Source organism: Diadema antillarum, unplaced genomic scaffold (genome assembly GCF_040938485.1).
Source record: "Diadema antillarum isolate AM-2024a unplaced genomic scaffold, OU_Dant_1.0 seq00000674_RagTag, whole genome shotgun sequence".
In the NCBI taxonomy this organism is placed as follows: domain Eukaryota; kingdom Metazoa; phylum Echinodermata; class Echinoidea; order Diadematoida; family Diadematidae; genus Diadema; species Diadema antillarum.
The window spans coordinates 2,431,443-2,457,971 of record NW_027271580.1 but is presented as its reverse complement, the minus strand read 5'-3'; the positions used below and the strand labels follow the sequence as shown (position 1 = coordinate 2,457,971).

The 26,529-nt window shown below is 37.8% G+C and overlaps 1 protein-coding gene across 3 annotated transcripts in view; it reads right to left on the bottom strand.

Annotated features, from left to right (window-relative positions):
* LOC139736904 (protein phosphatase 3 catalytic subunit alpha-like) overlaps nucleotides 1-24,281 on the bottom strand; it is a 99,922-nt gene extending 75,641 nt beyond the window's left edge. For all 3 annotated transcript variants that reach the window (XM_071647577.1, XM_071647578.1, XM_071647580.1), the window contains exons 1-2: nucleotides 24,113-24,281; nucleotides 960-1,160 (exon numbers count right to left, since the gene is read on the bottom strand). In XM_071647577.1, the coding sequence (XP_071503678.1) occupies nucleotides 960-1,160; nucleotides 24,113-24,164 (253 nt within the window). In that variant the 5' untranslated portion in view covers nucleotides 24,165-24,281. The remainder of the gene's footprint in view (nucleotides 1-959; nucleotides 1,161-24,112) is intronic.
* Nucleotides 24,282-26,529: the final 2,248 nt, after the last annotated feature.

The following is a 26,529-nucleotide window of genomic DNA, read 5'->3' as shown; positions in this document are numbered from 1 at the left end:
CGAAACAGGTGTCTTGTACAACTACACATAATACAGATGTGCCAAATTTCAAGTAAATTGCTTACAGAGTAGCTTGATCCATAACATTTGGTGTGACTTTCATGAAAATCTGCCATTACTGTAGCAATGCATTACTTGATATTGACAGAAATTTTTTTCAATCTCTTCATAATGTGCACATATATACAGAATCCTACAGAGAGAAACAAAAAGTGACAACTTTGCATTCTGGACTTTCATATTGCTCTTTTTAAACGAGATATGTCAATATCCTTCATTACCCCATACATGAGGAATACAATTATTTTTTTTCTAGACCATTAAGTCATGTGAGATAACAATCCACTTTATAGTGACAAATGCTGATTAATTTTGGTTAATGACCTGACAACAAGCAGGTCAGCTAAATGTCTCTCTCACGTTCTCTCTGAACATGAGAGAATAAAGTTGATTTTTCACATTGGACTGGATGAAAAATTGCTGTGATTTAGAAGTATGACTCACTGATGGCCCAGTAGAGTGCATGAGAAGAACAGTAAGATAATCATGGGAGGAGGTTGAATCAGGAAGGGACATCCTGCCATGTTTCTCTGCTATCAGTGTGGGAATATTCCTGATAACAAAAAACAACAACAACAACAACAACAACAGCAACTGCCCTTCCTGAGTGCAGAAGAATAGAACCTTGAGGATGGGAAGTGCCCCTCAGAGGCTACCCAATCCATTTGAACACCTACCCTTAGAGAAAAAAAAAGGAAGGGGCATCCTGATTCTTGGTGGGTGTCTGTTCAACAACAAATAATGCTCATTTTGCAATATCATCTTCTGCCTCTAGTCTACTGACTGATCATTTCAAGGGACAGGAGAGAGATAGAGAGGGGGAGAGAGGCTTTCCCCCCTGAAGTCGTCCCTTACCAACTCTCCCAAACTCTCATGACAGGAAAGGGGGGAACTCTCACCTGTGACAGGCGCTTCTATTGTTAACATAGTACTTTCGTTCCGTAATATTTCTGTGCCTTCGTTGATTATCCTCAGGGCCACCTCTTCTTCTAACCGTCCCTCCTGGAGAAAGTGCTGCTTCAGGACCTCTGGTCGCGGCTTGCCATTGCAGTCATACACCTCCTTCATCGTCAGTCTGTGCTTGGGCGGATGAGGGACCGCTGCAGGGAAGAGCAAAGTGAGAAAAGAAGGAATGACATAAGTGCATCTCACAAAAAAGAAAGATAAATAAATAAATAAACATGATGATATGGGAAGGAGCTTTCTGCCCATCATTACTTCAACTGTGGAAACTCTACAGGCCTGAACCTCATTTTTTGATGAAACACTAAGTGTAATATAAATACAGCTACCACACCAACAACCACACAACCATGACAGAGCAACAAAGACTAAAAACTTGCTATGACAGCAACAATCATTCTAAATTTTAATACAATAACTGCAAATCTCTTAAAGAAGCAGGGCCTAATAGGCTAACTAGTATCTATACTTGTTACAGACTCACAAATATGGTGCTGTCGTTCATTGTAACTTTGAGGATGATTAAGATGCTCTCTGAAAATTATCATATTCAAAGATACTTTCTCCAATCTACCACAGTTACTCATAACAAGCCTACGATGCTGGGTTCTGATTGGTTGAATGTTGAATTGTGTTCGATTAAACATGATGGAATAGGAACATAGTGTTTTGACCCAACTAAAGATATCGGGCATCTAAATTTGTAACACATGTAATTCTTTGGATGACTACATGATGTGGAGAGAACCTCTCCTAAACTGTCTTTCATGTACATAGCACTGCTGTGTTGACATTACACCTTACACTTTTCAGAAAAGAAGTCATGCCTTTTTGGCCAATATATGAAGAGGTGCACAATCTAGTTTTATGCAACTTATGAAATTAACTGTTGTCATGTTCGAGTCAACAGTACTAAAAAACAGATTTTTGAAAGTCAGGGTAAAAAAAAAGGAATAAACTGGAAAGAGAAATGTTCATACAAGGACAAATGCTTAGTGCCAGCACTAGCCTCACATCCTGGTCTCAAGAAGTAATAGGCTTATCCATACAACTATGAAAGAGACAGCAGACTGCAAATTGCTGGCTTTGAAGGGAGAATTAGACAAACAATGCTCGGTCACGCTCCAGCTCCAAACACACAGCGGAACAAGAGGAAGCTTACGTGACAACTTCAGGTAGAGGACAGAGCCTCAGCGGCTCCCCATTGACACAGCTCTCAACAAAAAGGCCGAGATTAACCTAATCCAGTTGTACTCATGGGCCCTGATCCACCAACATCCCCCCCCCCCTTTCCCTCTCCACTCTTGTGGTCACAAGTGACTCTTCACATTTGATGTGGGCAGGTGGCAGTGTCCAGTCATTGTTGATGAAGACGAGCTTTCAAGCAATCCAACTTCTGCATCCCACCTGTACCCCTTTCCTACTGACATTTCTTGTTCCACCCTCGCTGATTTGAGAAGGAAGAAGCTGATCATTATCCCTGATGAGTTTCTCAATGGCTCTCTCTGGCCTACCACAAGTGACAATCATCTGCAACAAACCTCTTTTAGAAATGCATCCCCATTGTCTAATTCTTAAAGGGACTGTACAGTATTGGTTAAGGTAAGGGATTCATGTTTTGGACATTTCTAAGTGAGATAATGAGAAACCTCTAATGAAATATTAAAGAGCATGTAATTTTAAGAAAGATTCAACATTTATTTGATGAAAATTGGTTTTCAAATGGCTGAGATATCAAAAAAAAAAGTGATAATAATAAAAGGGGGCCCCCCCTAACTTTATTAGGATCTCTTTGTTTCACCTTGTTTTTGGATATCTCAGCTATTTCAAAACCGATTTTCGTCAAATAAAGTTTTGATACCCTTTAGAATTGCATGCTCTGTGACATCTCATAGAGTGGTTTCTGAATATCTCGCAAAACGTTAAAAGCTAAATCCTCACCTCGACCAGAACTGTACACACCCTTTAAAACTGGCTGGCTCTGAATTGTACTTGTCTGGGCGAGAAAGACGTGTGAACTTTGATCATCTCTGTTGATTTGGTATCAAAATTGGTGACAAAAGGCTGTTCAAATCTGGCACACCCATGACAACATAGCCTTAAGCTTCTCTTTCGTTTTCAGTACCCAGTATTTGGAGTTCATCATCAACTTTTCACAAGGATTTACTTTCAGAGTGCAACGAGTAATTGCAGTCAGTGGGTCACATCCATATGAACCTGATGAATACTTTCCAGTCTGTTAAATAGTAACACCCTTATATGTACAGAGCCAAAGAAGCAATAATGCTTTATCCTACCCGCTAAATTTCACTAATTTCATTTCATACAGTTTTTTTTTTTAATACGGGTCTGTGTTAGCTGAAAATTATCTAGATTTTTATGAACTGAACCAGGACCGAGCAAAAACAGATTTCTTCCACCATCAATTAATCTTATGGTAGGCACATTTTCATTCAAAATATTCACGCTACAGCAAACACAAATATGATTGTGGCTGATGTGCATGTCTACATCAAGTTCAAAGACCTTTCAGTGGTTCCACCATGGTTGTGCACCATAGCAGCATTGAAAAAAACATTGAACAATAGAGTCTGGAATGGCTACCTTGAAAAAAACAATGTTCATTTCATTCCATCAGTGAGAAATTCACATTAAAAAAAAGAACTGACATACACAACCAATGTATGCATGTATGTTCAAGGGAGGAAAATCAATTGTCAGTGTCTTCCGAATGAATGTACATCAAAGTCTGGCATCTTAAATATTTTTCCCATGGATAAACCTCAATGTTGAAAACATTTTGAGATAAGAGAAATCTTCCCTGGGGCACTTGATACACTATATCATGCAATACAATGTAACAATCATGCTAGATCTTGACTGTGTTATGAGTTTGTTTTGAAGATGTGTGTTTAGACTGCCATGATTAAAGTTAGTCAGAGCATGATGTGAGGTTAATAACTTCTCCCTTTTTTTTGTGTCTTAAAAATAACACCTTTCAGTCACACCTTGAGAGGTCTAAAAAAAAAAGACAGGCATTCAAAATCACAACCATAGTGTGATGGAAACTTCTGTTTCCCGCTCTATTCTCAACCTCTTGCTTGCACTGCCCCCCCCCCCCCCCCCTTCTATAATGGGGTGACAATCTCATTGATTGTAACTACAACAAAAGACTCATGCTAAACTCCAGGAGTGTTTATCTGCCTGTAAAAGCCATGGATTAGGACAATGGTTTAAGAGCATAGTTGCTACCTCCCCCTGGACCCATGGTGCGCTGAAGCAGCACAATGATTTCAATAACAAAGAAGATATTGAGTACTCCTTTATTTGTGCTATTACGTTGGGTTTGTATGCATCTAAGGCAAGGGCAATGCCCCCTACCACGATTAGGACATGGGCGGTACCTTCATCTTGCTTTCATTGTCTTGTTTATAATTATAACTAGTTAAGGGACACTGGGCTAATTCAGGTGATATTATTGAGGCACTGAATTCACACACAGCTGTCAGTGGTGAATAAAAGCAGTGACCTGTGTCATTGTTACTTACCTGTACACTGTGAAACTCTATGAAATAGTGATATGAATAGTTAAACTGTGGCTTGATATATCTTGCTCAAACTCATTCTCTTGCTTGATTTTTCCCACAGGATATAAGGGCAGGAGTTCACACAATGCATCAGCCCTCACTAACAACCGAGTTGGCCAGGAGAGGCATATGGACCAAAATTGCTTAATGACTTTAGTATTGATCCTGACTTGAAACAGTCAAGGCAAAAATATTTCGGAAAGGCTGATGTAATTACATGGGCAAATGGCCTGCTCATGATGAATGGGGGAGCAGCAAGCCACCATCCAGGCATGATAGCACTACTACAATGTGGAAGGGGAAGTCTGCTAGCTTCAGAAGAATCCCTGCATATCCTTAATGACATTTTTTTTTTCAATGTCATGATGGCATTACAAGTGTATACCTCACAGACTGGAAAAATATTTAATCACACTTGCTTATTGAACAAATGCATCAGTTTCTTGTAAATGTGAAGGCCGACTAACTAAACAAACTGTTAACCTCTGATGCTTATTTCTGACAAATATATAGAGATATACATAGAAGACATTTCAATGACAGAACCTTCAAAAGCAAAGTTCTACGTAACATTAATAATTTTGTATGTAAGCTAGGTTTGTAGAACTTTAATCCAAAAAAAAAAAACACTTCATGATTAGATTATCAATTATGCAATATAACATGCATCACTGCATCATTGAATTCAAATTGCTGTCATCCTACACTTTGGTAATTTACAAAAAAAATTGTAGATCTAGGCAGACATTTAGAAAACTGCACTTATCTAGAAAGAAGAAAAAAAAACACACCTCGTAAACATGCACCATCAGATAAATGGGAATAATAAAGTAAAATATCACAGCTCATTGAGGGTGCAATGAGGCCTGTATGGATTTATACAAATCTGAGGGTAATCAGTAATCACTTAAGACTATTATCATCTTCTTATGGAGGTTTGTGAGGTTAAATGGACTGCTCATACCAACAAACCTCTCTGGATCTCTTCTTCCACCGATAAGATGTCCTTCTTTATCATTATGAGAGAAAGTAACACTTCACTGAATATACAGGCCTGTATAAGAATAACCACTGACATTCAACGAGCAGTTAAAAACATATTCCTTTTGCAAGGAGTCAGAAACTAAAAACTACGTTTAATACCAATGCACATACATAAAGATATAAAAACTGTTAGGAGTTCAGTAAGTAAACCCCTCCCCAATCCCCACCCCATCACTGAGTGAATTTTCTGAAGTTTTACTATCTGTCACAAAGTCTGGGTCAATAATTTCACTATTCATAATTTCAGGGCAAAAGTTTTTATTCATTTAAAAGTTTGGCTGTATTCAGTAGCAAGTAGGTTGGGTTAAGAATTTGATTGTTGTTGCTTTTTTTTCTTGCCCATTGCGAAGTTTCAGAAAATAACTGATTTGGGCACAGCAAATGGTATTCATTTGAATCTCTGACCAATACACTATATACTGGAGGCTTCCTGGAGGACAAGCTACACAAGTTGAGATTTCTTATAATACAATAAAGTCATTTTTGTTTGAAGTACATCAGGGATCAATGTACTCAAATATTCTCGTTTGTTACTATTCAATGCACCAATCAGTTCCTACTCCGATACATTGTAGGCCTACTCAATGGTACCAGCACAAAGAGTGTGACGAATCCAGTGCAATTCATTTGACATAATGCTTTGGATGATATTTCACTTCCGTCTTCCTATTAAGGTGACACCCCCAGAAACATACTGAAGGCTATGTACACTCTGTACATCAGGACACTACCACCTTTATTTCTAAACCTTCCAGCCACTGTACATACGTACACAGTGGCAGTTCACAGCTCATCACAGGTAGCTCTATTGCATCTTGCCACACATGGGTACTTGCAGACATCCACTCAACAGGCAAATGAATATTGCAGAAGTGTTCATAAGCAGTAAACAAACCATAATACAGGGAGAGGGGAAACGGTGGATCTTGGGAGCGAGCCTATTATCAGCACTTACTGCGTATTGATTTAACCAATGTATGTTAGTTGCTATGACAACCAGCAGTAACAAAACAGTTCAAGGCTATTTCCTTCCTCCAACAGCAGTCATCATTGATTGCCATATCAAATTGGGTGCCCATGAATTTTGTTCGTTTTCCAGGCACAGCAGGAAATTATTTCAGGGATAGAACTACACAACCAGTGGATCAATGAATATAAAACCCTGATGCTACATTCATCGATAAATGTTTACTCTCTGTATATCACACACTACGACAACCTTGCAGCTCCTGTTTGCACTCCCATCCAGTAATATCAAGCTGCTTCCTGAGAAGGAAAGCACAGTTCTACATCAGCGATGATAAAGAACACTTTGGTAATACTTAGTAATCTTCAGTGCATTATTTTGGTCACAGTGTCGATGAACAAATCTGCCTGGACTATCAAGGAAGAGCTATAGTACAGATTAATGAATAAAAAACAAACACTGAAACAAAGGAAACAGAAAAGACATACTAGTACTTGTACTTCAGTGTCATACTATTTCACACTAAAGCAGTAGCTGCAGGAAACTATGCATCTGTTCACATCACATTCTACATGTATCTGCTGCATCTAACATGACTTAAAATTTATATAACTTTACCAAGAGGGGTTGCCTTGCAGCAAATAGGACACTGGATATCATACTGATTCCACTTTCATTTCATCAGACTTTGGCAGAAATAACTTACATATGATGAAACGAAAATAAAATTGTTCATCTGATGAAAATGATATTGTATTTGATAAAACAAATGTACTCAGATAGAGAACATGCTCTCTGATAGTGTGAAGAATTTTGGTACCAATATGATGGTACAATGTAGGTAGTGATTTTAGAGACATGGTTTTATAAAAAAAAAATGTACACTTTTACAGTTTCTAAATATTCAGACATAGGCCTATACACAGAGATAATTGTGACATCTTTGCAGCAAACTGTTTTGTTATCTTCTGCAGCTTGCTACATCCTGAAATCTACAGATGGCAATATCTTTGTACAATATTCAACGACACGAAAACTACCATTACAAGTTGTTCAGGATAACTTCATAACCAAGACGTCAGTTCTGACCTGCCCCTCCGTCCACCCCTCCCCTTTCTCCAACTATGTCCCCAACAACTCCTCCTACACATCCCATCCATGCAGAGACAATTACGCTTGAAAGCCATTCATGATTATTTATGAATATTATGGACCCAGGCAGACACAACCCGTAGATGTACAGTATATAATGCATTCACACAACGCAGTGCAATCTTGCATGAATATATAACCCTGTGCAGTGGGCCAAGCAGGCATACGGCAGGCGTACGCCGCAGCAGGCTGCGCCAAGCCAAGTCTGAAATGCATTTCTTGAGTGGGTCTGATGCCTGACTTAAAAACTGGCAAAGCACTCAAGTCTGTGGAATATTATGTGAGTGGAAAGAAAGGTCAGCGCAGCCAGCCGGCGGCAACCGTCCACTTTTGGCATTCAAGTCAACGATGGAATAAGCCCCACTCTGATGCACTGGAATAGAAATAGCAATGGCCAACCTGAAATGTTGCCAGATATTGATTTATTTACATGCACAAGAAACATCATAATGACTGTGCATTAGCAACACTAGGTAACCTACATTTCCTCCATTTTCTTGTTCTTTTATAACCGTGCAACCAGTCTTACCCAGACAAGAGCAGGGCTTTGAGCAAGGTCGGCTGTCACTCAATTCCATTATAGATTTTTCATACAATATATCTCTTTCAAAGAAACATCTATAGGATCTTTACTTTAAACAAATTTATGTCTTAAAAAACAGCAGTATAAAATTAGAGATTTGCTGCCATCACTTTCAACTACCACCATCCTTTTTTTTCTTCTTTTCTTTTCTACTACTGATGCCTTGATAGCTGTAGGTCATGAAATGTACCACAGGTTAACAGAGGTATTAATGTATACAATATTTTGAGATTGCGATAGCGATTTTATGCAGCAGGAAGATTTGTGTAACCCAGAGAGTTACACTGCAATCACATTTAACCACAGATTGATCAGATAACCATGCAAGTACCTACATCTGTACACAGCAAAGGTAATTCACAGCATTCAAGTTTGATGAAGATGTTCCCATGATTCAAAAGATCCACTTCAAACTACTGAATATTCATTCACTAGGTAAACAAGTGAAATTTCCAAGATGTGAGATGTAGTTCCCTGCATATGGAAGTCTTGACTCGTTCATTACCACCAAGTGTTAGAGTGTATAAACAAATGGAATGTAACATAATAAAACCAATATTTTCCTTCTCTAAATCTTTAAAATGTTTGTTCCTGTATTCATAAAATTACCTCTCAGTTGTGGGGGACGGGGGATGGGGGTCTAGAACATCACAAACACATGCCAAGTGTTACTCGTAGCGATATTTCAAGCTCAGTGAATCGAACTGGCGGAGTTAGATTTAAAAGGGGACATGTGGGAGGGCTTATTTCACAAAATGAATAGCATAAATCACAGAATGGCTTCCAGAATAAACATCCCCACAAAGCAAGTGTTCATTCATCACCATGGCTCTCCCCTCCTCTCATCCTTGGCAATCAATGTAAGCTGCCAGACATGGACGGCCTGCATTTGTTACCTGCAATTTCATTTGCATGGGGAAATTGATAGCATGCAAATGTCAGCAGTGACTTGGCTTGGCTGGCCATGTCAACAGTCAAAAGTTGTTGTTTTTTTCCCCCCTACACTACACAGCGAGCAGGCCAACGCCAGCTAAATTATTAGCTCGACGACGTTTGTTCATGTTAGCCGGCATTTAGGCAGTCCCAGTGAGGCCCACACACCAGCATGGCATTCACTCTCTCTCTCTCTACGCAGAAATTGTTTGTTATATGCTGGCTGATTAATCTGCGCTTTCAATCAATTATGACTATATGTGATCTGCCTGTGTAGCCACACGGTGTATGTTACAAGTACTCTGCCAGGATTAGAAACTGGATCGGTAAAATATCATGTCTGATATGTGGCATGACATACATTGCCTCTACTAGATCTGCCTTCGATGCTACTGGAGGGTGTGTATATTTGGTGTGGATGTGCATATGAGTGCATTTCATGTGTATCTGTGCATGACATGTGGTACAACTGTACGTGTCTCGTCTGTGTACTGGTACATGTCTCTTTATATAAACTACAAATGCACTTGACACTGTAAAACACAAAGTGTAAAACACAAAGTGTTTTCATATTGAAATAACACCATCTTTAATTTTAAGCACATGCTGCTTATTTTTCTCTTGAGAGTCATATACATTGTACACTGTGCACAAAACTTCTAATCATTTCTGTGGCAGCAAGCTAACCAATCATCATCCTTCAGAATGGTTAACTGCAAAATTAGCTCATGATTTGAGATGAAGACGAACTGCATGCACTGTTCAAGTACACCTGCAGCCACGACCTACCCACTTAATTTATGACCTCGGAGCAGCATCTAATCAGATTTGGCCTCAGGAGGAAACTTCTCCCTGGAAATGTGCAGTGAGTTTCCATGTGCACACAGTACGTATTATTCACTCAACTTCCAATTTAGTGAACATTCATGAATCTAAATCTTCACATGAAACATTTGTGAGCCGCTGCAACAAAAGGATCCAAAAGTCGGGGGAGGACAATTTTCTGAAAATGACATGACATTATTCCCTTACTCTTCCACTTTAATGTCATATATAACATGACTCATAAATGTACTCGGTTGCGGAGATATGGATGATTTTATTAGCGCATGTCGAGTGGTTTAAAGCCCAAACAAAGTTCTGGTACGCCTGCAAAAGTTGTCAAATTTCGCTCCCAAATGTGAACGTATGCCTAGGATATGTGCGGAATAACGCTGTAATAACAAGATATTCGATGGGTAACGACGAAAATGTGAAATATTAACCAAAAAGGTTCAGTCTCAGAACTTACCCGAACGGGGTCAGGCTAAACTCGGACTCGGGGATAACTCGGCTTCGCTTTGACGGCGGGATGGTTGTCCCTCTGATTGTACAGTGTTGTCCTATGGGAGCGGCCTGTATAAACTAGCGCTTCGTGTTCTGGCCACTCGCAGTAATGGTCCGAGGTGTTACAACGCGCGCATCAAAAACCTCGTTTGCGCGCATGCAAAATTAGTGTGCGCCTATCAAGCACCTCTAAAACAATCAAAGGCGCTTGATAAACAACAACAAAAACTCCAAAGACTGCGCGTCTCAGCAACTGAGGACCGCGCGCTGTCATTTTTGTTTTGTTTTGTACAGGATTACGTTAGCACGCTCCTGTCCATTCAGTTAGGCCTCATTTGGTATTATGCAGTGGCCAGTAGAATGTGGCGATCACTTACTGCGTGTGAATTGTCTGAAGTAGGGTCGAATTTTTCCCGAGACCGAGTTAGTCTGGAGCCTTCTGGAATAAAAGTCGGTTTTCCTACTATTATTATTTTTCTCAAAATACTCCAAACCGACTCATCATTCCAGCAAACCGTGTCAGCCAGGTAAGTTTCCTAGCAACGCTCCTAGCAACCTCTACGATGTTCATTCAAGCTTAGCGCCAGTGGTCTACGCACGACCAATCAGTTACCAGGATGCCACGCACTGACCAATGAGATCACTCCCTCGTTGCTATGGGCGGAGTCTAGCTGCGGCGCTAAGTCCAAATCTTTGGACACATTTCTGTTCCGTTGAAAGTCGGAAAATCATGGCCAAGAAAAATGCTATTTTCTTGCCTTTCCTTTGATCATTTAGCTCCAAAATTTTGGCAGATGATAGAAGATACATTAAACCACACAATTATGTCAAAAACAGAAATCCAAATGTTTGGACAGATTTTGAGGATCTGACTTCAAACTCGATTTTCTCGGCTCACCCGTCAGCGACTTTAAGGATCCTTTTGTTGTAGCAGGTCACATTTTTCCTGCAGTACTATAATCCCACATGACGAAAATCATTGAATCACATGAAATTTATCTTCTTTGTACCATACAGCCGATGGAAACATCACTCCTTTGAAAACTACTTCGTAATTGCATCAATCAAGAGGTTCACGGTTTATCTGATGATGCTGATGTCTATGATGTGCAAAGAAGTTCCGTCTGGCAATTTCAAACTTCTTTTTTTTTCCGCTAAAGGACCAATACTTGGTCTTAGCATGAAGGGTAGGCTTGATTTTGTGTATCAGGCTCCAATCCCTAAGTACATTTTCCAGCATTTTAATCAGTAAACGATATCTCCAAGGAGACATACAGGTACTGTATCTTATTTATTTTTCTAATGAAAACACATACATGTACAATTGTAAATAATTAAAGGTCCATATTACATCATAGTTTCAACACTCACGTCCATGTGGAACAAATTTGTAAAACATACATCAGGCCCTACATCCAATAATAAAAATGCTTGTAATAAATTATGTCAAATAACTGCTAATGATGACATTTTGCCTGTCCTGATTACAGTGTATGCTGGGTTCCCATTGTAGTGTGATCAGCTACACATACCATGATTGGCCAATAGTACCTGATCGTAGAATTTTTGGTTGAAACGTCTATCAAAATTTGTGCCACAATCGGAATCATGACAGTCTTCATCGTGGAGTAGTCGTGGTGATCTCATCAGATCTTGAGGTCAGTTGTGGCATTGTGTTAATGGCAGACAAATTTTGGATGGTTCAAAAACAATGTGATTGCCAGGACTGACTGACAAGATCACCATGACTACTCCATGATTAGGATCACAATTTTAAAAGTGGCACAATTTTTGATAGACATTTTTATTTAAAAAAAAAAAATATATGATCAGCTGCTAATGGTCAATTGTGGCATGTGTAGCAGATTGCAAGACAGTGGGAAACCAGCCTATTATGACAATATTCTGTGAATGCTTTTAAAAGCATATTTTCTGCAAGATTTTTTGCAAAGTATCCAGGAACGTCATTTTATACAGCTTCTAAAAAGCTTTTACACGCTCCATTTCGAATTAAACACATTTGTTTATTATTGGGTCTACTCTACACTCAACTTAAGACAATGAAAAAAAAATGACAACCTGCTTATCTCACAAGAAAAAAACAACTGAAAGAACTCATTTTTTTTTTTTTTTTGGGTCATTACTGCTAATCCCTGTTTGTGACAATTTTCAAGAGACTAGGCAAAGTCTTAGACACAAAGTGCAGCTAGAATAAGTAACTTTGCGCAGCCGTAGTGGCCATTGCAATGCAATTACCTGCCCTCCACGCATCATAACATCACACTCTGATAGCGCTAACTCGTGCAATACTCTACTCTCATATTTGTAGCACCCTGTACAGCGTGTGTGAATGAAAATACAAATGTGCAGACTCTTTTTCACACCAGTTTAATTCTCAAGTTCTCCACATCAACATTTTCCTTGCACACACTCAATTATTCTTTAAAATCCTAAAATGGAGCTTGTATCATTCAGTTTGTACTCCTATAACTTACATTGTACAATGAACAATCACACACACTTGTAGGATATGTAAAACAGGCAGAAATAGAAATGAAATTTGTGGTCCACATTCAGAAAATCCTCTGCATTTTTTTTCTTTTTTGGTTTAACTAAAGTCAAATGAGGCTTATACCGAGGTGCAGCCTTCCAAAATTGCTTGTGAATATGGTAGCTTCCCAGTGTGAGGAAGTCCTGTGCATGAATTAGATACTAGTATCAGGCCAAGTAAAGAAAGAAAATAGTTTCTTGTCCTAATTTTCTGAGAGAGGTGATGCAGGAGGTCCTTACTATTTGATATCTTATTATTTTTCTGATCTGAAGCCGCTGAATATCAAGGGCCATTGCAAGCTAGTGCAAGGCGCTAGTCTAGTTTTGCACGATCTCAGTCTTATTTGAATGATTTTTAGTCATGCACAAACTACCCCTACAAATTTCAAAACCTACAACACTTGTATCTGAGTAAAAGTTGAATATTTGCCAGTTATTTGCCATTACTTTTGGCACTTTTACACAATTGAGAATTATTTTACAGTATTGGTGCATGAGTGTGTACGTAGCATATTCGCACACCAATGGCTGTGCTATACCATGAGTGTATCGTACACTGTATATACTGCGACCGACTGCTTGTCATGAAGACATCATAAAGCTTTCAATTCACGCAATCTAGTTATTCCGAAAGGTACCTGTCTTCTAACGGACTTTGGAGACTCAGAAGCACGTGTATTAGTGTATAAAATAATTTATTAGTGGAAAAACAAGCAAAGAAAATGGGATTCCATCGGGATATGAACCCGAGACCTCCAGAGCTAGCCTGGTGCCTTTACTGACTAAGCTATAGAAGGCCCTAGTACAGTGTTTGTCCCAGAAACCCTTAATTCTCAATGCTCGTGAGGTCAGAAGCTATTACTGTAAAACGAGGAATGTTCGCGTGCATTTTAATTTCGCGAATTTTGCGAGCGCCAAGATTCGCGAAATTAAAATGTACACGAAAGTTCTTGTCTACACTATATGCATTGAATGCCAGTGACAGGTCGCAAAAATTTCATGCCGCAAAAAAGGCCGTCTGCTCCAATTCGCGAAAAATTCATGCCGCGAATATAACATGTTTTACAGTATGTAGCTGTGTGTGTGTGCGCGTGTGTGTCACACACCCACATTTAAACCTGACATAAACCCAAAGGATAATTCAACTTGGGGATAAATGCCAGGGATCACTGAAGTGATACAGCTTTTTGGGTACATGTATGTAACAAACGCAAACAGAGGGAAGTTGACCAGAAATGAATATACAGTAATTCATTAGTGGAAAAATGAGCAAAGAAAATGGGATTCCATCGGGATTCGAACCAAAGACCTTCGGAGCTAGCCGGTGCTCTACCCATTGAGCTATAGAAAGCTCTATAGAAAGTGTGTAAAATACTTACAGTGAGTTTGTATATGTTTGAAAATCATTTACGAGGCAGCACGAAACTTCACTCATGTTTTGGCAAGCACGGTATCAGCTGGCATGAGTACAAAACCATTGAAAATAGGTGTCATATGCATGCAAACGCGATGTATGGAGATATGTTTGTGTATGACGATGTACAAATGTATGACATGTTGTGATGCTTTCTCAATACCTCGCGTGCAGGTCCAAGGTACAGCAGCTGGTTTGTACAACAGATCACTCTTGCCGCCTGGCGATACGATACCCTGCACAGACCATATCATTACTACATGTATACAATACTAGAGGAGATTCTAATGCAATGTACAGTGTATGCATGACATCATGATCGGTAGGTGAATTTCAAATGTTTTTGGGCCGCTCCATAGTAGTAAATATCAAATAGTTGATGTGGCAACTAAAAAAGGATGCAGAAAAGGACGAGAAACACATTTTTATATTTTCATTACCATTTTGAGAAATAGTAAATAGTAAAAAAAAAAATTGATGCACCGCCAAAATCGGATGCGCGTAAGGATGAGAAACTACTTTCGTTTTTTACTTGGCCTTATAGAAATGAAAGCCCATTTCCACTCACATACAATAGGTCATAACGGCCATTAAGAAGTGAAATACATGTACATTGTAACTGTAGTACAGTTTGCCTTTCAGTGCATCCGATAAAATGATCTAGAAATCACTTTCAGTACATTGTATATTGTGGGTTTCGATGCCAATAAACTATTATGCACATACTGTAGATTGGGAGAGGCACAAAGAACGACTAGTGAACTGGTGACTTGAATTGAATCTACAGCTTTCCACTTCAATCTCTTTTCTTTCTTTCTTCAAATTGACAGCACACAAATTTCACTTCAAAGTGACAATGCTGTCACATACTTTTGTCCACATTTCTATTATGTGTAATATGTCATCCAGGGATTGTTGTTAGCATTTGGTAACACTTGTACCATCAATCAAGATTCCCTTTCATTGAAAAAGAGTTTGAGCAAGCACAAATATAAATCCTTTTCTCAAAAACTACATTTGCTCTAAAGTTTGAAAATGAGACAATTGCAGTGTTTAATACAAGTGTTTTGATCAGGCCAACAATTTTGCATGTTTGGGCAGTACTGATGCAGTGTTTCAAGGTAATCCAAAACCATTTACAAGTAGCGTGAAATGGTTCCAATTTGCAACCCATCTTATACAATTGTAAGTGATTTAAAGTGCGAGTAATTCACAAACTGAACTAGCTTGGAATAGCTGATAAACACATCCAGATTTCAGCAAAAAGAAAGGAGGGGAAAGTAACTTACATGCAAAACACAGCCTTACTCTATACCATACATTGTACAATGCAGTAATAGAAATGCTCCCCCCCCCCAAAAAAAAAAAAAAAAAGAAGAAGAAGAAGATAATTACACTACTAACCACCTTTGTGGGAATCACACAGGACTATGCACTGAGACGTACAGTAAACATAAGCATCACAGGGTAAATTTAAAACACATTCCCAGGGGTACTGTGTTATCACGCCTTAATTGCAGACATGTAAGGCACTATATTATTGAAGGGAAAAGGCTAGTCCAAAATGGCCATAGGCACACAGAGCATAGTGAAAGCAATAAGCGACAAATTTGGCAGGGTACATGCACGCTGTGTGTCAGCAAATTGCACTACCAGATGCACACACAAGACAGGTAAATGTCAAAATAATTTGTATGGGAAGAATCGTAATGCATGTTTGCTCAGGGAAACGGGACCCTTTTCATGGCATGATCTACAACATTAGGGAAGAAAAGAGATCCTCTGTCAAATCAAATGGGAGTTAACATCCAGTAATGAGCATCTACATGAGATACTATAACTGTAATCTTATACAACCTGTACATGTACAGGGAAAGATGAGCATAAACTTACATTAGACATGTTTGACATGAGCATGCACCAGTGCGGAGGAACCAAATGTGTATAAATGAAGTGCTCAAATGACTCAAGACACACTACAAGTACTGGCTCACACTGGAGTTTCTACAGTTGTAGTACATACAATGTAAGTATGCAATTTTGCATATTATTCAAGTGTACAGCATAAGATTCAAACAGACAAACATGTACACAATGTATCCCTGTATGTGAAAGTATCTATCACTGACTAGTACACATCTGAACAAACAAAGGATGATATTGGATATTAATGTGTTGCAAAAGTATGCTTTATACAAATTTCAAAGGCAGCATTATAGTAACAAGATGGTAAAATGTGTCCCAGTTGTCAAATTGATTATCATCTGTACTGACTCTTTCTGTTACAGTGTACAATCTCCAGAGATAACAAATGTTGTATGTTGATACTACACAGCATGTACACAGCTCATGTAAAATGTTACCATAAACACAATTCATAACATGGGATTCCATTATGTAATGACAAAAGCTCTGATTTTTTTTGATTTTTTTTGATTTTTTTTTGATTTTTTTTTTTTTTTTTTTTTTTTTTTTTTTTTTGGGGGGGGGGGGGGGGGTTAGTGTGTGGAGTGCTGCACACCCACAATGCCTGCTTGTCCAGAAAAAAAAAAATCTGCCTAATCTAAATGTGTGGACAAGCATATTGAGACACTCTATTAACTTGCTTTAGCTGACACTCATCCAATTACCTCTGAACACCAGAGGATTTGTTTTGTAAAGCTTATTCTCATACACTTGGCATGATCTAATGAATGCTTTGGGTGCAAGTTCATCCCAATTAAAGTAAACCTATAGTATTTTACTGATTGGTGATACAATTTTATATTGTATAACTTGTAGTTCCTACAGAATATTACACCTTTTATGTAAAAGTGTAGTAAACATGAGAACACAATAACTTTAAGATGCATTACATCATGTATAAAAGAAGCTACACATACAGGGTGGTCCACAACTTGAAATTTTAGCATGTTGCAAGCTCAGAATCTGAGAATATTGCAGAAATTGAATATGCGCAGAGCGCACACGATGAGTACATAGTAAGCAATATGTTGCTGCTTATCTCTCTTTGTGCTGCTTACATTCAATGTTCTCTCTCATGTTTTGCACACAAATATCTAAAGTACCTGGTAGTTTGATGTTTCTTATGTTATGCACATGTTTTGCACATTTTTGAATACTTTTACTTTGAGCTTGTTGCAAATTCTTGAGGATGTTGCACAGCATGTTGCTGGCTTTTTAGGATGTTGCACAAGAATTTTAGCATGTTGCAGCGACATGCTAAAACCCCTCGTGGACCACCCTGCACATAGTCTGCTAGCAAATACTGATTTCTATACAAGCAGTCAATTGCAAAAGACTTCATTTGCATGATAAAATACACAGGAAAGCCTCTCTTGAAAATACTTAGTGAGAGAAACACATGATCAGTGTACTTCTTTACTAATCATCATAGAGCCATAATCACTTGCAAAGAGAACAGGCATGTACAACTGTGTACAAACAAACTTGCTATAGCTTTCTTTTCTGCTCAAACTTGATCATACTATGATAGAACAGTGTATATGATGCTCGCACGATAGTCTCACAGCTTTTGGGCATTTACTGTGCTTACAAAATAATAACTCTGCCAAATGTTCCCAGATATCCCATGCATATTTACAGTCTGTGAAAACTCACAAGCAGGATACAAAGTGTATATGGTACACATTGTACATTTATATATAGAATACATTGTAGTAGCTCACATCTAAATTTCAAGTCTACTGTAAATCAAAAATTCTTGCATAAATGAAACTTAGAATACAGATTTTGCGAGGAGCCAAGATGGTGGAAGTAAAATGCACGCAAAAGTAGATAGTATTTTCTACACAATGCTATGAATGCCAGTGGCAATACACAGAAGTTTCATGCCACACAAAAAAAGAAAAGAAAAAAAAGGTCATCGGCTCCAATTCACATATTAGTTTCATGCTGCAAATGTTTCTGGTTTTATTTGACCAATGTGTAGAATCATGCCATGGGAACAAAATTCCATATTGTTCTTAACCCGTTGAGGACGAGTCCCAAGTACAGTATACTCGGGCAGGTGTCTATGGGAAATGCGTGCCGTAGCAAAATCAAATCGTCCTTAACGGGTTAAAGACAAGGATACCACTCAAGATACACTATGTGTAATGAGTTTTCATACTGTATTACTTACAATTGTATAGTACCAAGGTATTTAGTATGCATACAATTGTCTGTATGAACTTTGGAAAAATATTCACAAAACTTACAATTGCTATAAATCTCATAATACATTGTACAGTGTAAATACTAGTATTGGCCCTTATGTGTATAGATATGAGTAAATGAGTACTAATCTAATTTATTAAATAAAAAACAAATCTTTGGAATTTCCATAAACATGTCCACATTGTTGTCAATTGTACAGTACAATTGTAATTCCATTCTCCATTAAGTTAAATGTACATTGTACATAGTCTCCCTCGGACTTGTACACACAGAATTTCTGTATTCATGAAATTCTTCCATCGAGATGTTTTTCATTGCCCTACATCGACGTCGATGTAGGGCAATTTGTCAATCAGTTGCAATGAAAATTTCTGTAGTTGACTTAAAATTTAAGACCACAAGTCATCTTTACACAAGATTATGGAAGCATTGCAAATGATGACTTTGGGGAGGCAATGGATTATCAGTGCTTTCTAGTAAATTATCAATACTAGTTATCAACATTTTTAAACAATATTTTTCATAAACAAACAGGAAATTTGTGATGTAATGATATCATCGCCTGTTCTTATTAACAAAGAATGTTGTCGTCCCAAAATCAGTTTCGTATAAACACAAGACACTTGAAATATTTCATAACTTTTTTACTTTACGCAGTGTGCTACAAATTCACTTGTGCCATTGCTAGGGCAACTAAAATCCACTGTTGGGCAAACAACATAAGTGGGCCATTGCCTGAAGCGCAACAGTATGTACCCTTATGTGGGAGAAATTCAACATCACATGTAAATGCAGAAACAAAAGTCCTACTTCTGAAGCACAAACAAATGTATTGATGTACGACGTGTACATTTTATAGAGTTTACAGAATTTCATAATGAAACAAGGCTGTTCCTTCACAAGAAAAGGAGCACACACACACACACACACAAACACACACAAAGCGATCATGGACTTTACACATGTTCTTTGTGTAGCATACCATGCAAACAAAAGCTGCTTGATAATAACATTCATGAGCACAGTAGACAATTACGTTCTCTAATTGGCATGAGGAAGGTTGAGCATTTCCTGACTACTCGGGCACGCAGGTCTCGGCTATCAGTCATTCAGCTCTAAAATACAAGATTGTTTATTGTCATCAACTGCAATGCAGAGTCACATTTGTGACAAGAACATTCCATGTGCATTGTACCATTATAATTACGAGTGTATAAGATCATCTATGCAAAGTCTGAAAATTGCACTGCTCTTTTTTTTCCCCTCTGCATTGTAAAAGATGAAGGAGCCAATTATCTCACCTTATCATACACCTAAAATGCTTTCTCTTCAAGAAATTATTATTTAAGCGCTAACAGCAGTACTGCCCACTGATTTCTCAAAGCAGGAATGCAAGCCAAAAGCAAAGCACAAGCACCATGAGCACCAAAAAATGGACCTGTGCACTATACAAGTACAGTAGCCATTATCATTATTATCATTATCATTCTTATTATTATTATTATTATTATTATCATCATCATCATCATCATCATCATCATCATCATCATCATCAACAACATCATCATCATCATCATCATCATTACTATTATTATCATCATTATTATATTATCATTATTATAACAAGTAGAATAAAGGGCACATGTTACACAAGAAACAGAATCTGCATGAACTGTATGAGAAAAACATAAGAAAAGGACAACATGAAACACAATGTACAGTACCGTCACCTGGTACCGTAATGTTGCATTGTAAAATTGATCACTGCTGCAACAAACTTTATTTCTACAGGGGTCTGAGCAGTGTTTATGTCAGATTTTGTGGGTTGTTGTTGTTGTTGTTGTTTTTTCAAAGGATAAGAGGTCATGAGGGTGTAGACACTGTCATGATGTCTATTATTAAATACATTTACAAGTGTACAGTTCTTGGATCTTTGATGAGTAGACCTCCCACACATCTCCAGTGGAGTTTTAACTGGAGGTTGCGTAGAGAGTGGACTTTCAGAAACAGGATGAGAAGGAAGGGTCCTCAAAAAGAGCATGTTTGAACTTAGGAGGGTCCTTTTGGGAAATAGTACAGTGTAGATGGAGTTCATTTTGTTTCACAGGAATGCCAGCTGACTGGTAACCACTCTGCAACATATCCTTTGTTTGTTTGCAGTTTGTTCACAGGTTTGTTTTTTGCTGTATTTCTTTTTACATTCAGCTATGCCAAACACAGTCTGATATAAACAGAAGAACCACTAGAATGTCTTCTGCACCACTGGAACCTATGGTTATACTTCGTAGTTTATTAATCATTTTTAGAACATATGGAAAAAATTGCTAAAAGCAAGCATGAAGCATCCAGCAACCTGTGAATCTAGGCATACAGGACTGTTCGGAGCTGGACCATACAATGCATTATGTACCTGTACTTGTTTTAGCTTGACACTACTGGGCATTCTCACAATATTGATACAATGTCTGACAGCCTGTTTACTGGCCATGCCTGAATAATGAGGAAATGGGTCATTGTCCATTTGGTTTGGGGTTACTTTGATTTCAAAACTTAATAACACCTTGCTACTTAAAGCAAACATTTTATCAAGCTACACATATCAAAACACACCAAACTGCACGAAAACTTCTACAGTGACTTCAGGCAGTATTAACACATAGTAGACAGGACAGTGAGGAGAGGACATGAAACCTTAATCTTCCTACAAAAGGAAACCTTAATCTTCTTACAACAAAATCAAGTTACTAATAGTGTCTTGTTGCAAAGAATATATTTGGAAACATACTGCCTATCCCAAGCATGGTAACATTTGAATGTAATTTGACACAAAACATTATATCAACCTGCTAGTATGATCACAAATTTGTATGCGATTTTAACTTCAATAACTATTCAGGAAAATTCAAAACCACACATACTGACACACTTTTTAAAAAAATGCTGTTATGCAACAGTGTATAACATACAGAATAGTCTGTACAGTTAAACTTGAATTTAAAATCATACAATTTCTAAAAAACAATGATCCTAACCATCGTGACACAATTAATACTTTAAAATCATGGGGGGGGGGGGGTGGGGGAGGAACATACTGTATAATATATTCACTCACTGATTTACTTACAATACATTGTTCATCAAACAGCTTATTACATTTTCTGTTACCAAAAAAAAATAATTATTATTATTATATTGTTGAATTTGTGTGTTATGCAACAACTGGCCCCGACTTTAGTAGAGTTTTACTACTATTTGTGGACACTACATTTTCTCAACTGGTAGTTGAAAGGTGGAGGTCTCCCGAGGATACGAAACGCACAATTAATTACATTTTTCAAAAATAAACCGGCAAAGTTCATTTCTCCCTTCATAATGAGAATCATGTGTTGATATTAAATCCTACTCATGATTCAGCAAAACTTTCTTTGAGTAGACAGAATGAGAATTCATAATCCAAACCACAAATTTTTAATCGATGCAGTGTTACTCATTAACTACTAGATTCTACAATTGTAGGCCTAAATCTTCTAGAGGATCTATGGAGGTACAAGTGTAACTCCCCTCCCCCTCACACACCACTCTCTCGCTTGCATCTGAAGCTGTCGACAACTTAGGTCTCCAGTCACTGGAATTGTCAAATGTCCCATCACTTCACTACATCACCACAAATGACATGTTCCAAGATAGCTCCTTAAATACCACAATCCCACAAATCTATTTTAGGGTTTCTTTTCGCAAACATTTTAAGGCTATCCTGGGTTTTAGGGGGCAAAATCATTTTAAGCTTCTAACTTCAGCACAGTCCCTAACCTAACCCTAACCCTAAAACTCTAACCCTAGCCCTAAACTCTCACTCTATTAAACCCTATAGCCCCCTATATGTAATCATATTACTTTAATACATATCACTTAATTTTTCTTTCAATTTTAGTGAGGGTAAATTACATATGGCTGTGCTTAAGTTAGAAGCCTAAAATATTTTAACCCACTAAAACCCAGGATTGCCAATTTGAGTAGGGTTAGCCTACCAGTATTCAGTCACCTACCAGAATTTGTTCACTTACATGTATCACTAATCACTAATCACAAGACACCAAGTTTTATGGTCACAACACACACAAATCACATCATTTCACATACCGGCAAGGTCGTTTACAACAGGAGAGTCCCTTAGTCCCCTCCAAAAATCCATCCAAAATCCCACATTTCACCGTCAAAAATGCAGAATCAGTGCAACTTTTCCATAGCACGTGCAAATTAAGCCCAGTTTGAAGAATCAGGGTCGCCGAAAAGTGCTAAAATTTTTTCGCCTATTGCAAGCTCAGAGTGTGAATGGTATCCGCAAAAATGTAAAAGAAAAACAAAATCTCTGTACATGCCAATGCAGTGACTAAATGTTCATAGGGATTAAATCTAGCACCAACATTTTTCAGAGGCCTTGAACACGCACTGACAATGAACGCGCATAGCTGATTGCCTGACTGAATTTTGATCGTGTTGACCGTATTCTGGGGGATTATCAAGGTGATATATTTGGGGATTTTGTGAAATCCTATGATGTAGACTATCCAATTAAACAAAATAAAAACTGAGATAAAAGAAACGTGATATACTTAGCATACATTGCTGTATGCTAAGTATATCACGTATGTAACGTTAATATTAATTTATTTCAGTTTAAAAAATATTGCAGAAAATCTTGAACGACCGAATACTGGGGGTTTTACCCTACATACAGTAGAGAATGCAATGACACTTCATTCACACGCTATCCTTCACGCACACAGTTGCATGATTGCCCTGTTCCATACCAATGCAATTACCAATTTTATAGCATCTATGTGACTTTAACATTAACCTAGTAATGTACACTGTAACTGTTGAATGTTTCTCTGCCCTGCTGCACAAACAGCGTCGTCAGTGCAACACTATGGTGATGGCATTCATTCATGATGATTGTGCAGTCGTCTGCGTACTGTAGTGTACGCGACTATACTTCTAACTTGTGAGAGATAACATTGAGCCTTTTTTAAATTCAGAGCAACAATCATGATTAAATCACAGCTTTTCTACATGCCTAAGACAACTTCCTAGCGAAAAAGAGTATAGATGGGCACACTACCAAAATAGCATGACTTAACAGCTAGGTCAATGAATGGTATCACTAGCATCTGCATTCCGAACAGTAGTAGATTGTGGTGTTTGCTACACTGTCAAGCGGGTACACTCTCCCTGCCAGGTAATGGAAATGGGCCGGGCCGACCTAACCAATAAAATTTGTATTTTACTCCGTAGTCAGGCATAGTAAACATGGCGGCTGCTCGACTAGACTCACTCACTGTTTCAATACTTACTTTTCATCACCCTGTCAGTCGTTGAAAGCTGCTTTCCTTCGGTGGCAGCCATAGTTAGAACACTCTAGCTTCCACCACAGGTATAATTCCGTACGGATGATGTTCCAAAGACCTCGATTTTAGTCGATTGTCGAACTACTATCTCCGCAGCCGCCGTCCCTGTTTCTACGGCAATTCTCGCAATGTATTGCGGTGGGGAAGTGCGATATTAAAGTATTTGCTTTATATCTGCGCAGACAAGCTTTATCCGTATATACCAACACTACAAACGCACTCCGATACACTCTGTGCAACTTGACTGGCGAGTAGAGATACGTACACGCAGATATGTCGATGCTAAATCAAATTGTGTTAATAGTATGAGCGACAAAGAGATTGTATAGGCCTACCTCTTTGATGAACGATCATTCATGGTTCAATGCAAGTAAAAGCGATTTGTCACTTCGTTTTCTTTTCCGTCTGCCTTTGTGACTTTAGGAAATGAGTCTACAGAAGAATTAAAGAAGTGATGATTGGAATACAAGGTGGTCTTTACTGTCAGACAACGTTTTAAAAAGCACGATTTAATTGAACTCTTATAATTGACTTGTGTGCAGTATAGGCCAACGAATATTGCGAGACTTGCGTTTCAAAGTATCTTGTATATATTATACTTTAAGCGGCAGATAATGTATGATCTTTGTCGGCCAGACATCCGCAATATGATGTGCTTACTTAGTGCTTTATCTTTGAAAGACATAATGACACCTTCTTCTACAAGAGAAAAGAGTTGGGAGATGGGATTAACTTGAAACATTTAATTCCCTGAGCCATTAAAGAATATCATCAACATGAAGACAACACACGTCTAAAGCAGCCGATGTGCACGTTTGCATGGTTTTAATAATGATAGTGAAATAATGATAATGATAATAATAATAATAATAATAATGATAATAATAATAATAATAATAATAATAATAATAATAACAATAACAATAATAATAATAAATTCATAGTCATAGTAATGATGATAATGTATGAGATTTATAAGGCGCTAAATCCATTTAATAATAAATGCTCTAGGCGGCGCAACTTGAGCAAAATACGAATAACATACATACCCACGTAAGAAAGAAAACGACAAAGTGAAACAGTATATAATAAAGAAGAACATAATAGTAATTAGTATGAAAATATGAATAACAATCAAATATTGTAAGCTAATTCAAACAAAAATACTTCGTGAGATTCTTTTTCGATACTTCAACGGAATTACTATTCTCAATCAATTATTGAGGGAGTGGGTTCCGATACAGAAGACCCGGCGTGAGCAATAGTTTGTACACCCTTTTAAGAGGACCTTTCTTAAAATGTTTATATGGATTTATTGCAAGGAGAGAGATCGTTTCACATAACATTTCGCTGAATCCACAGACACTGTAATATGATATTGTGTTGACAGAAATTCCCTTTGAATAATATGATTAATCCTTACCGTATTTCGTTATAGATTCAGCAATATTGCATAATTGGTTAGGGTCTTCATGGTTTGAGTCATTTTTTTTTTTTGGGGGGGGGGGCAAAGTTTAAAATCTAATTTTGTTTCATTTTCACCATGCTTACAGGGAAATTTCTATCGCTTTCATGAAAGAAGAAAATTAAACCCATATCAATTGAATGTAACAATGATCTGACATCGTGAGATGTTTCTGTCTTTGGCTATGGAAGAGGAGACAAGATTAGATTACAAATTTTTGCTTTAAGAATTTAAGCAAACCATGTACACCCATAGCTCTTTAGGGAAACTGCATATTGGGTTGTTGTTTTTATTATTATAATTATTATTATTATCATCATTATTATTATCATTATCATTATTATGATTAGATTATGATTGAGATAATGATTATGATTATGATTATGATGATGATGATTGTTATTATTATCGTTATTATTGTTATTATTATTATTATTATCATTATTATTATTATCATTATTGTTATCATTATTATTGTTGTTGTTGTTGTTGATGATGATGATGATGTTGATTGGGCTTTTTTGTTATTGGTTTTTTTGTTTGTTTGTTATTTGTTTTTGTTTTTTTTTGGGGGGGGGGGAGGTCTGCTTGCTTGCTTGCTTCCTTGTGTGTGATTGTTCGATTGAAAATGATTTGCCTACCTGTCAGTATCGAAAATGTTTCACCTTTATAAAAGATCATGATTCTGTAGTTAAATTGCTATAAGAGGGATAGGGGATCAGAGTTAGTTTTATGGTATTATGGTAACTGTTACTTCAGTCGGTGAAGATTGGAGGGGAAAATAAGTCCATTGATGTGGTGGGATAAAGTTTGCTTACGACCCATTGCAGATCACCTATACAACGTATACGTATACTACTCTACCCTCTGGCAATCTCGTCCGGCACACTGCCTTCTG